This window comes from Zychaea mexicana, assembly GCF_025766255.1.
Source record: "Zychaea mexicana strain RSA 1403 chromosome Unknown BDB00scaffold_2, whole genome shotgun sequence".
Classification (NCBI taxonomy): domain Eukaryota; kingdom Fungi; phylum Mucoromycota; class Mucoromycetes; order Mucorales; family Lichtheimiaceae; genus Zychaea; species Zychaea mexicana.
Genome location: NW_026516665.1, coordinates 409,833 through 426,667, shown reverse-complemented (window position 1 = coordinate 426,667; position 16,835 = coordinate 409,833). Strand labels below are relative to the sequence as shown.

Sequence of the window (16,835 nt, the reverse complement as noted above, 5' to 3'; positions counted from 1 at the left end):
AGGAAACGTTCAGAGACATATGTGGTTGCTCCCACCGTTTCATGCGCTATCGTGCTGACACGATTGGGCAAACGGGCTGTGAGCAGCATATTCTGTATTGTTAGCATCGAGGCTTTTCAATGGAATACGGCTATCTAAGATTTACGTGTGCTGAATACTGCTTACCACGATACTTGACTGGAGAAGCAAGAGTTGCATTGATTTGCTCGCGGGTTGTAAGCATTCCCTTCGTGCGATTTTCGTTGACGGAAGATATATCATAGCGCAGTGTAGTAATGGATAGTTTAGCAAACAATATATCACGGTATGTATATAGCTAAACAGCATTCCAATGAAAGGATGCTTTTTAGGTAATCTTGTATCCTAATAGTTGAGAAGACATGTTTTGCTTGCTTTATAACACTGTACCCATTAGATTACTCTTAAACCTTGGTGCTAATGACTATAAAAAGAGACCCGCCGTACTAAGATATCTTGCTCTGTCCTACTTTTCTACACAGAGCTGCCTTTAAACAATATCTTTAACTTATTAACACACAACATATCTCATCTGGCACGCTCCGCGGAGTGTTGCCGAAAAGAATGAGAATGATAATGCTGAACCTCAGCTCCTCTTGAAAGAAACCGCCAAGAAAGACAATTTTAATATCATCGTTGTGTGGTAGCTGATAATTTTCGTGATAGCAATACTCATCACTAAACTAAGCAGTCTATTGTCGTGTGCACTAGTGCGAAGCAGAAATCTTTTTTTAGTAGCATGGCCGACCCGCAGCTGAATTGCTGAGTTGACAGAGACTGTAAACAATTACACATGGTGTTCCTAAATTAATGGGGTTGACAATGAGATCAAGAAAATTAAGCAATGCACCCACACTAGAGTCAGACCAGGCTATCAAACTCTATAGTGGCACTTGTTGAGCACTGATAGACCTTTAAGATCAGATACAGGAGTAAAATGCTGGTAACAGCTACTATAACGATGATGATGGCGCACGATGAAAACTCCTTCGAGACCCTTCTTAAAACAACAAATTCCCAATCGCGCTTTTGGCTGTAAGCGGAGCATCTACGTATCATATTACAATTATGATCCAACACTCATATTAGAGTGTTAATGCTTCACGCGTGCTACAAGCGGAAGAACATCGAGGGGTCACATTAAAGAGGCACATGTCATACGAGTACAGCAGTACTTGGTATTACTGGGATTGAATACTCAAGCGTCCCATCGAAACGAAGAAGACGAAAAGATGCAACTTGTTTGTCTGTACACTCGAAGCATCTAAGGAAAACGATCTGCTAGTACATACTCTCACACCACAACAGCATGAATGAGCTCGTCGACACCTATCAACGAGGCCACTGAATCAAAACTTCAGGCGTACACGAAATGTGTTGCACGGCCCATGTCTCTTTTCTTCCGTACAAGTGCAGCAGAGTGGTGATGACCGCACCGCACCGAGTATGAGCAAGTGATAAAGCGGCCGAAGAGATATATTTAGGAGACTTTGCTATGGATTTGTACTCCGGACCTCGTTGAGCATGTGGAACCTTTCCAGCACTGTTCGGTAGTGTGTAACGAATGACGACAGGCTGCGTCCCGCTTTTTATAGCGTCAGTGTGAGCTGCCCCGTTGTCAGTTTCTTCTTTTTTCTCTTGTTTTCTCTTTTCTCTCTCAACTCTCTTTCATTTAGAAAAGCAATGGTAAGTGGCTGCTATTGTCGTCATTGTTGCCACGGTTGTCGACAGCAATAGTGAGCATACCTATTATACCTTGCGAGTTCAAAATGAGCGAGGGCGATTGAGCACTGACAACTTTACACACAACGACTTTCTGTTTCATCAACTTTTAGGCTGACCAACTTACCGAAGAACAAATTGCCGAGTTCAAGGAAGCTTTCTCGCTCTTTGACAAAGATGGTGATGGCTCAATCACTACCAAGGAGTTAGGCACCGTCATGAGGTCGCTTAACTTGAACCCTACTGAGGCCGAGTTGCAGGACATGGTAAGTTCCACTGAGACAAAGTGGGGCGCTCTTATCTTGGACATTGTTGTGGGCCTTTCTTCCCTTTCACGTTCCTTGCCTTTTTTTTTTTTGGGAGTGTGAAATCCGTCAATATCATTAAGGACTGGTGTACTTGGGCCCTGGATTCTTGGCATTTTATTTTCATGCACGATTTATTTTTTTACACCAAAAGTATAAACTAAAAATTTGACGTGAAACCAGGTCAACGAGGTCGACAGTGATGGTAACGGTACCATCGATTTCAGCGAGTTCTTGACCATGTTGGCAAGGTAACCCCTTCATCCTCTTCCTACTACGGATGGTGGTGCTGCTGCTATGTTTCTTTTACGTTCGCGGGAGATGTTGGACCTTGTTTTGACTTTGAGCTTGCTTTTGTTCCTCTTAGAAAAATGAAGGACACGGATTCGCAGGAGGAGATCCAGGAAGCCTTCAAGGTGTTTGATAAGGACGGTAACGGATACATCTCGGCAGCAGAGCTGCGCCACGTGATGACGTCTTTAGGTAAGGAAGGAAAAAGAGAGCGAGTGCGGTGTGCACGACGGACACAGAAGAGAGCGGGGGCAAAGCTAAAAAGCGATATGTGTATTTCATCCACCTAATAGGCGAGAAGCTGTCTGAGGAAGAAGTCGACGAAATGATCCGTGAAGCCGACGTTGACCAGGACGGTCAGATCAATTACGACGAGTTCGTGAAGATGATGGTAAGTGGTACAGAACAGAACGGTCCCTGATGCCCCCACGAGACCCGCATCCAGCTACGTAACTAACGATGTCTCTTTTGCAGATGTCCAAATAAAAGAAAGGTTTCTTTTCTTTGTTTTTGCACCTCCACCCACTTCCCCCACAAAACACACCCACAACACTCGCATTCTGTGTCTCTCGCGTCTCTCGCTTTACGTACAGTGCCCTCTCTCCATCTTACCATCTACCCAGTCTCCCCATCAAAACGTAGAATAGCAAACCTTCTGTTGGGTTATCTCTTTTTTTTTTCTGTACATTGGAATTTTTATACAACATAAAGGAACAAGAATACTACAAGTTCTCATTTACTTTTCACAGCTCTGGGCCAAGGTCAACATCCGCATAGGAGGGGGCCTCAGCGCGTTCTTTGCGCTCCTTTATATGCTGCAAGGTAGCACGGAAGTGTCTGCGGACATAGTCAGACATTTGGCCATGGGGTTCCATAAGCGACGAAGAGTTCGATGTTGGTGGATGCTGGTCGGGGTTATCCATGTTGGCCAAGTTGGAGTGGATCAAGTCAATAAGGCTGTTCAAGTACTTGACAGTGATCTGCAAAGAGGCATAGTCAGTAGGAGCACCTTAAACTCTTCCTCTTGATAGTAGCGCGCAAGTCTTACCGCGTCGTTGCCCTTCTCAAAGTAGTAAATGTAGCGATTCAGGATCTCGACAAACAGCTGGACGTTGGTCACTGCATCCATGCAGCTGTCTGCAATTTTGAGCGCTTTTTGCAAGCACTCCAATGCGCGCTTGCCACTGCGACTTGGCTGCTCCGCTTCTCCGTTGTCTGCAACCCACCACAAATGCGACGAGAGGGTGACGGCCCGCGACTGATCTGGCTTTTTCAAAAGCTTGGCACTGTGGAGCGCCGCTTTGGTAATCAGCGTGTCATATGTTTCGGCAGAAAAGACCCGTGTCTGCTGCAATGCACCAATGATGCACGTAATTGCCTGGAACTGAGCACGGGACTCGGATATCGATTCTTCATAGATCGTGAACGCCTGCACAAAGAACTCGTACGAGATTTCCTCAAACCCACACTCGGCAGCACTTTGACCAGCTAACAGGAAGAAGCGGAGGCATTGGCCTGCACACTCCTCGCATTTGTCGTACAACGTTGAGATGATCTGATGGATAAACCGGAAAAGCGCACTTGTCTTCTTTTCCCAGAATTCGTCCTACATCATCGGATCAGATACCCTGACTATACTTTTCATTCATTCATTCTTTCTTTCTTTCTTTCTAGACCACTACCTGGGTTTCCTGGATCTTGTATCTTCGGGCCAGTTTCATGGCAGATATGATCAGCGGAGGCGATGTAAATCGTACGCGACTTCCACCTTCGCTGAATTGTTTTCTTGCCGCAGATAGAAGCTAGAAAAACATAAGTTAGCCTGGTCGACCTCCTACTGCCTCTAAGCAGAACTTACCAAGAATTGTGTGTCATCATTATCCGATTGGAAAAGATGAACCAGTTTTGCCATCCATCCCTGTTCTTCAGCAAACTCTTCCTGTTCTAAGTTAACCGTGCGCCCACGAATACCGTACATTGGTGATGCAGGAACAGCACCAACCGGTGCATCCTTTTGGTCGCGCAACAAAACGTCGCACAGTTCTAGGATATCATGTACATCCTCTGGACTACTAATAACAGTCTGGTTTTTGAGGATACTGGAAATAATAGCATGCGCAATGGCACGACGGGTATTGTACGGACGGACACCAAGGAGAGACTGGTAGTTGGAAAGAGCCAGTAGGGTCAAAACAGACGTGTAGTTGGTGATGGGTGCTAGTAGCAGTGCGAGCAGATTGGCTTCCGTGACCTTCGAGTGAAGATCCGCAGAATCGGAGTATTCAATGACCTTGTCTTTGGCGTAGGTAAGGACTAGATCCACGTACTCGAGACGCTCAGGGTAGCAGGATAGCGACAAATTGGTCATCGAAACAAGTAGTGCTGTCAAGTCTTGTATAGAAAGATCGGGACGGGCCTAATGTGCAGTTGTGCCGTTGACGTTAGTCTATTTAGTATGCATACTGAAGTTGTGCATAGCAGAATATTCATACAAGTACCTTGACAAGTTCGACCACTTGTTCCCAGAAAACAACGAATAGCTCAACATCTTCTGGGATACCCCGGACTTTCTTAACCACATTCTCTTCCTTGCCATTTGTTTTTTCTTCTGTCTTTTCGCCCTTCTTTTCAATCGCCTTGTCGTCGTCGGTGGCCTTCTGTTCTTCTGGACCTCCTTCAATTCCTTTAGACTCATCAAGTTCACCATTCGTGAGGGTTTCTTTTTCGTCGCCTTCAGATGTTGCAGCGTTAATCGCCAGCTCCTCCGTTACTTCCTCGCCTTGTAGTTCACGTTGTAGTCGTTTACGTTTCTCCAGTTGAACAAGTCTGGCCTGCTCTTCCTTCTTTTGTCGTGCCTCAAATGATACATCGGACTCTGCTTCTCGGGCGGCATAGGCTGCCAATCGGTCAATAAGCGAAATAATGATATGCTTGATATTAACTCTAGGATGGAGCTGGGCTATTGCAGACAGAAAAGGTTGCAGGGTGCGCAGATGGAACTCGTCGGGGAACACCTACCGATAAATTCGTTAGCAATTGGACATTCTCGGTTGTATGCACTTGATACAGGATGGTAACGGATATAAGCATAGATCGTCGAGTTGTACCTGAATGATCACTTCCATCAAATACTCTTGGGCAATTACATCACGACAGCTGACTACTTGATCTAAGATCCCCGGCAAAATCAACTACAATGAAGCATACTTGTTAATTCTTCTTTGAAACAAGTCGATCATTACTTCAAACTTACACTTTGGTAGATACGTAGATCCACACCTTCAAGCTGACTTAACCGTACAAGGCTTGTACCAACTAGAATTCGCAGCTCTCGACGTTCCGCTTCTCTCTTTTCTCGGTCCCGGGTGTGACCCTGGTGCTGCAATCGAACCCAGAGCTTGTTCATCTCGGTGAAGTTGGTGAGAATAAAATGGACCGACTCATGCACATTTCCTTCTGGTCTTGAAACATCATTGAAATTTTCACACATCCCATATCAGTCAGTATTCTTTTGCAAAATGAAAGGAGTTACGCGGATTTGGACAGAATATAATGTCACTCACCCTGGGCTTTCTCCAAGGGGAAGATAATCACGGGTCATGCCGCTTAAATAATGTCTGAGAAACAGGCCTCGTGTCGGATGCTGTACGCCACGAACCATTTCCATCATATCCCGCATTACTTCTCGAACAGGAGCTTCGGGTGTGCTCATGTAGACTGAACCGACAGTAATCATCAAATACAGACGGGGAACGATGTTGCCAGCATACTGCACCAGCTCGTACAGGTCGGCGAGATGATGACGCTCAGAGTTGTGTGCCTCCGTCAGGAATATCGTCATGTGTCGCATCGCATCAAAAATAGCCATGTCTATCTACCATTTTCAGTCCGCTTTTTTCCTTCACTCACGGTGCGCTCAACCACGGTAATCAAGGAAACTAAAGAAACGTACACAGTTCATAGTAGATCTTGGGCGTCAAAACAGATGTTCGCAGTTCGGATAGCATATTGGAGCAATGTTTTAATCCGTCCATAAGCTTGTTGTTATCCTAAAACGTTCACCATATCATATTTTAGAACTTTGCCCGTTTTATCTCGGAAAAGCGTACCCACGGTAGCTTGTTCCTGTATGCGAACAGCAAGCACTACACTCCTCTCCACTCTCGGTCCATTTCCAAATGCCTTGATTTCTATGCACTCATGCTATAACTTACAAGGCACTTTTTCATTTGGTGCGCCTGAATCTTGACTACATTAAGGACTTCATCAAGAAGCTTGGCTTGATCCTCAGCCGGGGCTGGGCTGCTGGGTATAACAACGCTCATTGTCGTGGCTATTTGTACTAAGGATGATTCCTACGAGTAGTTTACACAGATAAACTTTTGTTTATATGCAAATGGCTCGAGGAAAAGAAAGTTAATAGGGTGGGTGGATCTGAGGAAACAAAAACAGCACTAAGAAATAAAAAGAGCAGTTGCTTGTGCAGGAACAAGTGCGCTGAGCTTTATAGCCTACTGCTGCGCGGGCTCCGCACCTTATCGCTAAAGTCCCCAGCTACAGACCGGAGTTCCCCTTTAACCACTGGGCACTGGCTACTCCATGTTTCTGCTAGACCCAACTTGAAAGCACCCCCAAAAAGTTTTGTTAATTTTTACCGAATCACTCTTAAACGTTAGAGATTTTCCCAGTGAATTCGTGATTAGCATATAAGAGCTAGTAAAAGTAGACTACATAGTAGAAAAGTTTATTTGAAAGCTACAGGGTCTGATACAATATGTACTTGCTGCAAAACGCATGATAGGCACTTTCTAGTCAAAATCTCACAGATGATGGACACTTTGGCGAAGTTGTATACTTACCAAGATAATTTCCATGAGCAAAGCACAGTATCAATGGTTCATCCTCCCGTCTATATTAACATATTCTATTGAAGAGTAATGACTATGCTGATGGAGAGACTGCCGATGATATTTCCCTTACAAATGCTCAGAAACGTTTCCAAGATACGATATTGCTCCAATATGCGGTATTCATGGCTGTATGCTACTTGGGCAAGATCGCATTTAAAAGTACCTGGTCAGGCTGTTTCAGGCAATATACCATCGGGGTTTATTTTAAGCGAGCTAATGGCAAGGTTGGGAAAGTGGCAATAATAAATTTTTGCTTTGTTTTGTCGCTTTCCACACCTTGTCGATACCATGCTGCGAAGGCCCTTTACCATGTTGCTCCCAAAAGCACGCATTCCAATCAACACAGTTGCCGTACGACATGCGCACACAGCGAATCTCCAGTATCGTCCGCTCAAAATCGCAGTTAATCCCAAGATGACTCGATCGTTACGAGATGCTGTTCGAAGGCATAATGCCGGGGCTGTTTGGAGTGCCTATACTGCTTTACATGACAACAATCAACTCAACAACTTGCCCGCCGAATACCACTCGATGGCGCTTCACTCGTTCCGTATCAAAAAACTGGTTGCCTACGGTCCAGAAGAAATCGAGGCTATCAAGGAACGTTTGTTGTTTGTATGGAATAACATGCACGCTGCTGGACACCAGCCAGACGTGCGCGATTACAACCACCTTATTGACTTTTTCGGTCGAGCCAATGATTGGGAATCGTGTGCCAAATACTGGGAGGAGTTGGAAGGACGCAGGTCATCGTCTTCTTTGTGGAGCGGTGCTTTGGTGCCAAACGTATACAGCTACAACCTGTTGATGCGCGCAGCCATCATGACGAACAGATCTGAGCAAGTGTTTGTCATTTTAAACAAGATGAAGAGCGCTGGCATCCAGCCAAACGGATTTACATATGACACAATGATCGAGGCGCATGGACGATTGGGTAACGTGCGTGGAGCGGATCGTGCCTTCCAAGAACGCTACGGACCCAAGGAAAAGCAAGCTGCACCATCGCCGCCGCCTAAAAAGTCCCGCTTTGCATCGCTCCTGTCATCCTACTCTACACCACCAGCTGCAAACCCAGATGTGCTCGGCACTCTCGTTCGTGAAACTACAGCACCAGAATCGAAAAAGCCACGACCTTCCACACATACCTTTGTTGCATTGATTGATGCACACGGCCGTCAAGGTTATGTGCGGGGTCTTGATTATATCTATAACACCATGTTGCCAGGCTACAAGGTGAAGCCCGATCTAGAGCTTTACAACACCATGATCCGATGGTACTGCGAGCATCGCAACGTCGACAAGGCACGCCGCGTATTCTTCGACTTGGAGCGATCTGGTCTCAAACCTAGCGTTGTCACATTCAATTATATATTCCGCCACGAAGCTCTTCGAGAACGAAACCCACGCACTGCAGAAACTCTGTTGGAGCTCATGAACAAGATGTATGATCTTCGGCCACTCGAATCCATGTATCGCGCTCTCATCAAATCCTATAATAAGCGAAACAAGGAGGAGGATGCAGATCGGTTATTCCGGGAATATATATCGGCCAAAGAACCCTCTCAACGATAAAGGAAGCCTTCTATTCAATTCTTGCACTTTTAAACCCCTTTTTTTCCCTTTCACTTTTAATTGTTTTCTCATCCATCATCAACCCCCCCCCCCCGTATCTTTCTCTTGAATCATCATTTTATCACGTACTTTTGTTGTTTTATATTTCCCTCATTATCTCTCGAACCCTTGAATTTTTAAAGATTATCATACACTGTAAGTATAGAAAAGAAATAAAAACGTTATCGGTAGAAAACATAACCTTATCTTCTATTTGTTCTCACAATAATACCCCACTGTGTGAGGGTGTTATCAGCATGGCGGTGATGTCCATTTGTAATAGAGTATGTGTGGAAATGGAAGAAACATAGAAGATCGCTATATCTTTTGACAATAAAATTATTTTATCAGTGTGATAAGCAAACTCCTCCTTACGAGAGGACGTCGAACCACTTACCTTGATCGACCATGTATCACTAAGCATCGCCAAGCTAATCTTGAGCACAAACTAAATAGACCAATCCTTGTTGCTCTTTTGCTTTCTCATAAACTTCGGTTGCATACTAAAAAGGCAGCTTTGGACCAAAAGAGGAAAGATATCTCACTTATCAGTTCGGATAAAAAGAAGGTTTGATCTTTTGTAACTAGTGATACTTTTGGACAGGAAGATTCGATTCGTTTCCTGGTGTTTGCCATAATACGCGATAGTGGAGAATATATGTGTTAAGTGAATGTATTTCGCGCAATGTCTAGAAACACTTATCGACGACCCGTACACGCATACATACACACACGCACCTGTAGGACAGTAGAGTTACTCGAGGTTAAAGCAGCTTACAAAACAAGTTGTTGTGCGCATTATCTCTCCTCCTTATTTCTGTCTACAAACAAAAGATAATTGAGTTTCACTTGTCATTAGATAAGGAAAACAAAGTCAGAAAAGTGCTTGATTATAGCTGCTAACACTTGCCACAGGGTTTTCTCTACTGATGTAGATTACGTATGCAGCGTTTTCTGCATATCACGCTTCTGCCACTGTTCTGCTGCTTAGTTGGCGGAAGTGCAATGATGATGATTGTGAAAGTTTTGATTTAATACAAAAACGTCAATGATGATCTAGATCTACCATCTACATACCGCATATGCTAGCGTCATTGATGTTGTCGTATTTTCGTTTGCATGTGTACTGCTCACACACACCCATACTTTATTGCTTACAAAACAAAAAGGAGGCACATAAAGGACGTTATACTATTTACTGTAAAGATTAGGGGAAGTAAAAGGAAGGAAGGAGTTTTGAAAACTGACACAATGGATAGCAAAGAGGGGAATCATGAGTATATATTATAGCAGTGGGCTCTTTTTAGGATTCTTTTCGAGGGGTACATATAATGCTGTTGTTAACAGTGCTGTTGCTGATATATTATGACTATTCAAGGATGCTGGTGATGGTGGTGATGGCCAGGCGATGATGAAGACGAAGAAGAAGAGGAGTTGCGTTTTCCCAGTCCTTCCAACGGGGCGAGATGAAAGCGTGAAAAAGATGGTGATTGTGGATTATAAGTTGAAGATGATACGGATGATGATGGCTTGCTTCCCGGTATCGCTGCATCTGTTCGTCCATTCATTAGTAATGAAGGTATTGCAGATGTTGTTGTAGTTGCTGAGCGAAAGGCAGATGGCTGTTCTGGTTGTTGATGGAAATTGGAAAGTGGCGCTTGTTGTTGTTGCTGTTGCTGCTGCTGATGTTGTGCAGCACTGAGCATCAAGAGTGATGATAACACGTTGCTACTCGAGGCACTAGTGCTTGTATTGTTATTGCCATTACTGTTTCCAGCTACACTTCCTCCACCTCCTGGAGTTGTACCTCCTAAAAGCGAGCTCAACATAGATATTGCTGCTGTGGAAGCCATTGAAAACTGACTGTTCTGTTGCGGTTGTGCTGGTGTCTGTTGCTGATGTTGCTGAACAGGCTGCTCATTATACCCTGTTGGTGGTGAAGTTGCTTTTGTGATGATGGATTCTAAATCTTGGAGGACTTTGGACGAATGAGAGAGCAAAGAGTTGATGCTGTTCACCTCCTGCTGCAATTCATCGCGCCGTGTCTGCAATGCTTGTCGCAACTTTCCTGGTTCCAGAAGCATGGTAGCTGCGATTGTGGCCAGTGCAGCCGGGTTCGTTTCATCCATAGGTGCTGCAGTGAACGCTCCAACGTTATTGTTTGCACTGGCACCGGTCAATGCATTCATCAGCGTGCGTACCTTAGGAAGCTGTTTCACATCATAGTTATTTGCTGTTACTGAACTGCTTCCTCCTGCGGCTGCTAGTGGATCTGCTTGATCATATGGCATAGGTGATGTCGGCGAGTTTGCGTTGTATGCTGCACTACTACCTGAGGCCGAAGAATACGGGGACCGTGCGTCACTGGCAGTGGACATGCGCCGCGTACTATCTATCTGAGTAGTACTGTATTCATTTGGATTATGTTGAGCCCGCGAATCCATCATCATGGAACTCGGTATGCTCTTTGGATCTTGTTGATAGTTATGCTGATGGTGGTGGTGGTGGTGGTGGTCGAAAGGTTGTTGTTGCTGTTGTTGTTGTGTTGGTGGTTGCTGCTGTTGCTGACGTTGTTGGAAATTAACAAGACTGAATCGTTTACGTCGTTTGATGACAGTTCGTTTCATTGTGACTGGACGCTGAACATTGTGGAGCTTATAGTATAGACCGCAAGCATTGCAGATGGTGTTACCATTGTCATCACGTCGCCAGAGCGGTGTAGTTGTTGTTTGGCAGTTGAAACACTTGGTTATGGGAGGTGTCCATCGTGATGGCTGTTGCTGTTGCGGGTGCTGTTGTCGTTGACAGTCCTGACGTCCGTCAGACGATGATTCGTGGTATTGATGATGATGCTGATGATTGCTATCGACTGAGGAGTATGACGCGTTTTCTCGGCCGCCTTGCTCTGAAGCCGATGGCCGTCCGTTGGATGACACTGTGGCGGTATTATCTGGTGCGGACGCTGGGTCAAAAGTGTTGTTGCCGTCGTTGGTGTTATTGCTATAGCTATTGTTATGGTCCCACTGATACGAGCGTGAGGGCAGTAAAGATGGATCATCCGGAGGCGATAAACGACTCAATCCACGCGGATGATCCGCAGCTGCTGGGTGCGTAGGATCGTCTTCCATGATAGTGGTAGTAGTGTTAACAACAAGGGTCATTTATTGTGGTATAGAAAAAGAAGAGCAGGTGGGTTGGGTTTCGCAAATCAATAAAGTATTGCAGCAAATGCTGTTGGCAATCATGTAAATGCGGGGAACAGGTTATAAAGTGAAAGGACGGAAACGGAGAGCCACTGTGTAAAAGAATACGTAAGTGAAAAGGAAGAGAGAAGAAGGAGAGGAAAAGCTCGGTATGAAGGCCACTCTTGTTTGGAGAGAGGGCCACAAAAGAGATAAAGGCCCCAGGTCCTGATTGGCCAGTGATTAGTTTACCAGTGCAGCCTTTGACATTATAGTGTAAGAAAATGGGGGGGGGAACAAACGGATGATGGTGGGGGGCGATTCAAAATAAGAAAATGTTGGAAGCAGGCAGAGCAGCAGGAGATAAGATATATCCTTATCTGCCCGACACCCCCGCTCAGTTAAAGAGATAATGCGATTTTTATTTTACTGCTTGCATTTTTTAGATAACCAGCTGGGCGCTTGCCTGCTTGTGTAACACTGACAGACAAACACAGCCAAACCGTTTCGGTGCCTTTCTGTTATCTGGCGGAGCTATCTCTCCACGCGCATATCTCGTTCATGCACTTGAGTACATTGTGTCTTGATAAGTCTTCTTAAGATCCAATTATCTTATGTGGCCGAGCTTTACTGCTCTCACTGCCTTGACAGCCTCAGCTACTAGATAGGTATGCAGCTATTGAGGCATATTCACTTCCTGCTTATACTTCCCTACGTGAAGATCATACACATCATCTTATGGATTACAGTATGTTCACGAAGCACCTAAGTACTGTTATTGACGATGCCAGTTTTCTCAATCTTGCATGTCTAATACACAAAGTTCAGCAACAAAGCAGTTCTCCAAGTAATTGCATAGTCCCTGGTGTGTATCGGTATAGCGCGTGGCTGCTGAACTGAATTTGAGTGCTTAATTATGGTTTGTTATATCTCACTACTTGTACATTCGACTTCTTTCCGTGTGTATTTATTGAAGTGCTAAAATATTTGCTTTTTGAGAAACATTTTAATTATGGAAAGATGCCGTTTGTACATACTATAATATAATCACTATGTAATAATATGTTGTGTTCGGAGATGCTTGATGAATGAAGCTTATGTCACGACCAAAAACAGCAACGATGTCAATACATTTTTATTATATTACTTTAATAAAGAGTCGGCCTCCCTAAATCTCGAGGTGGTCGCCGCAATGTTGGCCAAGGGTGGCTCATTTATTTTTCAGCGATTCAGCATTTTGTTCCGTTTTTGCATTCTAGGCCTTATATGATCATCCTGGCGCGGCCTCCCAACCTCGAGAATCATTGCTCTAACAGCATACAAGTGTCGAATCAATTTAAGACCTCCACTATTTCTGGTTAGATCCACGGCTCTCGGCTCGTTCATCACCGCCATCATTATTGGACTCTACGTTTGGTGACGTCTACCTTGGCACTGAGCAACGGCGCCTCCATAGAGGATGTCCTCGGTATGGGTAACTGGTCTTCGAGAACAGTCTTCGATAATAACTATCGCTGTACACTCCAATTTCGGGACAATATATCTCAACAGGTCCTGACGAATGATGTACAGTTCTGGATTCCGAGGGTTGAACTCTTTGTCTATCAGCTCCTTGTATGATATCCTTGTATATATTCATATCAAGTTGTACATCCTTTTTCATTTCTCTTTCATTGCCCATTAAGCTGTGCGGTGAAATTTTTATTTGCACTGCCATAGATATTCGGTTATATATCGATAGCACACACATTCCACTTGGATAATCCATATTACAGTTGTACCCCGGTTTTTGCAACCCCTGGGTTTGCAATTCCTCGTATCGGCAACTTTTCTTGAGAAAATCCAAAAAAAACTTAGTAGTTTCGCAAATTTGCAACTTGCAAATGAGTTTATACGATTTGCACGTTATGGGGTAAAAACAGCTTTAATTTTTACAATATCAACTGAAAGAAGCATCTGTTGCGTATTATCGAGGAATAAAATATTACGGTTAATGCACTATACAGCTTCAATAAAAGAACGGTTCTATATATGCAAGTAGTAACATTGAGAGCTGTGTGAAATCCCCACAGAACGTATCGTACATCATCTCTGACAGATAAACAATGGGCTAGTGTTTATAGGATGACTTACCCAGTGTCTATTTGAAGCAGAATTGTTTACCCCGTTACTTGCAAATCCTCACTTTTTGCAAAAAAAATCGGAAAACCCTCGGTTGCAAAAACCGGGGTACAACTGTACGTAAACAGGACGATGAGCCGATTAAAAGGTAGCGAAGCCACACATCATACCAGCTAATGCCAGTTTCAAAGAAGTGCCCTGATTGAGATAAAGAGTTCCACACAAATTCTGATGCACGGCCTTGATCAGTCATCATAATACAATACATACTTTATTCAATAGTCGGATGAATAGACATCGTCCTTTTGATATGTAGAATTTAAAAAAAGCTTATTGTTTATCGTTGGAATAGAACAACGTCTCAAAGATAACTCTCATCTGTTTCTTACCATTTCTATTATTCCCCAAGCTCATTCAATTCAAGCTGTTTCTCTGTGGTATGGAAGCACTTGAGGAGTTCTGGTTCGCGTCCGTCACATCGGTCACATGCCTAAGATCCATGTTAGGACTAGCCGAACTAGAACTCATACAGGGCCCCACCCTTTCTTCCCACTCTTGCTTATGTCTGGTTTCGCATGATGACCGAGGTTTTAATGGTCAATTAAATATTTTAATTCTTTCCAAAGAATTCTTTATGTGGCTCTGTTTTATTTCGCTGCATAAAAGCCGAGTGAGATGGTCACAGGAATTGATGAGTCCTGCTCCGGCTATGGCCCACAAGTGTATGCATTCAATAATAACAAAATTAATAGCAGTAGTAGCACGACAGTTTCCCTACATTGACAGTCTCATGTTAGGCAGATAATAATATTAATTACTAAGCTACAGTTTATACAGTCAATTCTTTACTCATGTATGAAGAGTACATTTTGGGAGCTAGAGCTATAGACTATTTACAAAATCGGGTTTTTTTGCCTATGCTAGAATGCATGTACAATGAAGGCTTAATGCTGCAATTCATCGGCTCGAACTAGTATTTCGAATTGACGGTCGCATCCAGGATTGTCTTGATTTTTCTAAAATTCGTGATGCTACGCATTTTTCGAGCTTCAATACCGTCAGTTTTAACAAAGACTTGAGCTGCGTAAGATACTGTACTTACTGGGTACATTGGAATCGTCCTGTGGAGTACTGTACGGAGCAACTCGAAAGTACCGTGACGCAACATAATGTGTGCCCTCCATCCAGAAGCTGCATGCTAAATGTTAAACAATGATAACCATCCACCACTAAGACTCCGTATGTCAGCGGATCTACGACTGCTTTTTGAAGCATCCCATCAGGTCCTTCAATTCTTTACCGAACTTGACGAAATCATTTTGATTTGGCTAGTGGAGCTACGACTGGCGCTTTGACCCCCACAGGTATCAAGTCAAAGACTTCATCCCCCAGAGCACTAATGATATACAATATAATCCGCCATAAGAGTTTCTGGATCCTCCACAAAATGTGCTTCTCCTTGACACATACTTAGCTTGCTGCCAGTGCCATACACATGTTGGAGTAAAAGGGACAGGTGCTGAATAGTAAATGTGCTTTTAAAAGCATCAATCGGTACTCCACGCGGTAAACGTGCGAACGAGAGCGGTAAGCAATCCAGCCATGCGTTGTCGTTCATATAATTCGGGGTCAGCGCAATCAATATCACTGTTATTATCGTCGTTAGCCTCGTGAGCAAATTCCCTCGCTAGCCGTTTTAAACGCTTTCAAGAATGTCAACACTGCCAGAAATTGTCTAGTCAAATAATGGACACGTTGTGCGCGCTTTTAGTGGTAGTAACAGCCAGTTTTTCTTCAAGTCGGTTCTTAACGGGTCGGTTCCACGGAAGAATCGAACTGGAAACATCCCGGTTCTCTTTGCTTGGAACCGAGAATTGAGTGCAGCATTACAAGGTCCTTGCAAGCGAGAACATTAACTGTGAAAGGATTATTGTAAAAGGGCAAACGAGTTGAATTGTCATGTTTTAACTGCAGATTTATCTGTTTCTTCTAAATAAAATTGATATGTTACATAATTTGTATCTATTATATTAAGGAAACAGGTGGGAGACAGGTGGAGAAAAGAAAGCAAAGGAAATGGAAAGACAAGAGAAAAGGGACAGAGTTGGGTTGGGAAGAACACAAAAGAGTGAAACTTATGCCTTGTTTAATTGACGCAACAGGAGATGGCCATGTGCAGTCTTCTGAGATTCAAGATATTTTATACTATAGCTAGACATTTAAACTGTTAATAAACGATCACCATCTAACTTTCACTATTGTTGATGTGAATGCTATGGTTTTATTTGCGAAAAAGTATCGGGTTTATTTCTGGTAAATCAAAAATGCTAGCTTCAAGGCAGTAAGCCCATGATTTCTACTCATTTTTACAGCTGTCCCTTGCAAACAGTACATTCCATATGTATTTCGTCGGCAAATGTTGGATGGATATTACAGATAAACAACTAAACTACTAACAAACATGTTATATTTGGGCGGGTGCAACTTGCCAGCACTTATCTCGGAAATTATCTATCGAGACAAGATTGTAATTGAACAAAGTAGCCATTATAATCCTCACAAATATGTGTTAATTGGCAATGGACGGACACAGAGCCACGTATTCAATTACAATTAAGCACGTTAGAACATTTTCATGCGCTAACGGTTCCAGATGTAAGTGACTCTTGACAAAT

At 43.7% G+C, this 16,835-nt stretch overlaps 5 protein-coding genes across 5 annotated transcripts; 2 read left to right on the top strand and 3 right to left on the bottom strand.

Annotated features, from left to right (window-relative positions):
* The first annotated feature begins 1,575 nt into the window (after positions 1–1,575).
* BDB00DRAFT_796003 (calmodulin) lies at positions 1,576–3,058 on the top strand. Its single transcript, XM_053121437.1, has 6 exons — positions 1,576–1,704; positions 1,854–2,006; positions 2,229–2,296; positions 2,413–2,528; positions 2,630–2,727; positions 2,811–3,058. Exons 1-6 carry the CDS (start codon positions 1,702–1,704, stop codon positions 2,820–2,822), a joined length of 450 nt encoding a protein of 149 aa, XP_052985507.1. The 5' UTR covers positions 1,576–1,701; the 3' UTR covers positions 2,823–3,058.
* Positions 3,059–6,894, bottom strand: BDB00DRAFT_795987 (vacuolar protein sorting-associated protein 35). Its single transcript, XM_053121436.1, has 10 exons — positions 6,551–6,894; positions 6,289–6,385; positions 5,900–6,206; positions 5,590–5,797; positions 5,444–5,527; positions 4,835–5,350; positions 4,195–4,752; positions 4,019–4,138; positions 3,385–3,942; positions 3,059–3,316 (listed from the first exon to the last, which is right to left on the bottom strand). Exons 1-10 carry the CDS (start codon positions 6,659–6,661, stop codon positions 3,080–3,082), a joined length of 2,796 nt encoding a protein of 931 aa, XP_052985506.1. The 5' UTR covers positions 6,662–6,894; the 3' UTR covers positions 3,059–3,079.
* Positions 6,895–7,420: 526 nt separating this feature from the next.
* On the top strand, positions 7,421–9,055 carry BDB00DRAFT_795984 (uncharacterized protein). Its single transcript, XM_053121435.1, has one exon. The coding sequence runs from the start codon at positions 7,535–7,537 to the stop codon at positions 8,816–8,818; it is 1,284 nt and encodes a 427-aa protein (XP_052985505.1). The 5' UTR covers positions 7,421–7,534; the 3' UTR covers positions 8,819–9,055.
* A 907-nt stretch (positions 9,056–9,962) lies between these two features.
* Positions 9,963–11,405, bottom strand: BDB00DRAFT_795982 (uncharacterized protein). The gene has a single exon (XM_053121434.1). The coding sequence runs from the start codon at positions 11,305–11,307 to the stop codon at positions 10,231–10,233; it is 1,077 nt and encodes a 358-aa protein (XP_052985504.1). The 5' UTR covers positions 11,308–11,405; the 3' UTR covers positions 9,963–10,230.
* A 46-nt stretch (positions 11,406–11,451) lies between these two features.
* Positions 11,452–11,601, bottom strand: BDB00DRAFT_722273 (GATA zinc finger-domain-containing protein; the record flags this gene model as incomplete). The annotated part of the gene is made up of 1 exon (XM_053118198.1): positions 11,452–11,601. A coding segment is annotated over one exon (150 nt), but the record flags the coding sequence as incomplete, so codon positions are not given.
* Between the last annotated feature and the right edge of the window lie 5,234 nt (positions 11,602–16,835).

Excerpts from the sequence above, each read along its gene's own strand:
- BDB00DRAFT_796003 (XM_053121437.1), top strand. Across the intron at positions 2,007-2,228 it reads AGGCCGAGTTGCAGGACATG|GTCAACGAGGTCGACAGTGA; the intron begins GTAAGTTCCACT and ends ACGTGAAACCAG. Across the intron at positions 2,297-2,412 it reads TTCTTGACCATGTTGGCAAG|AAAAATGAAGGACACGGATT; the intron begins GTAACCCCTTCA and ends TGTTCCTCTTAG.
- BDB00DRAFT_795987 (XM_053121436.1), bottom strand. The coding sequence starts at position 6,661 with ATGAGCGTTGTTATACCCAGCAGCCCAGCCCCGGCTGAGGATCAAGCC. Across the intron at positions 4,139-4,194 it reads ATGATGACACACAATTCTTG|CTTCTATCTGCGGCAAGAAA; the intron begins GTAAGTTCTGCT and ends ATGTTTTTCTAG. Across the intron at positions 3,943-4,018 it reads ACAAGATCCAGGAAACCCAG|GACGAATTCTGGGAAAAGAA; the intron begins GTAGTGGTCTAG and ends CCGATGATGTAG.
- BDB00DRAFT_795984 (XM_053121435.1), top strand. The coding sequence starts at position 7,535 with ATGCTGCGAAGGCCCTTTACCATGTTGCTCCCAAAAGCACGCATTCCA.
- BDB00DRAFT_795982 (XM_053121434.1), bottom strand. The coding sequence starts at position 11,307 with ATGATGATGGATTCGCGGGCTCAACATAATCCAAATGAATACAGTACT.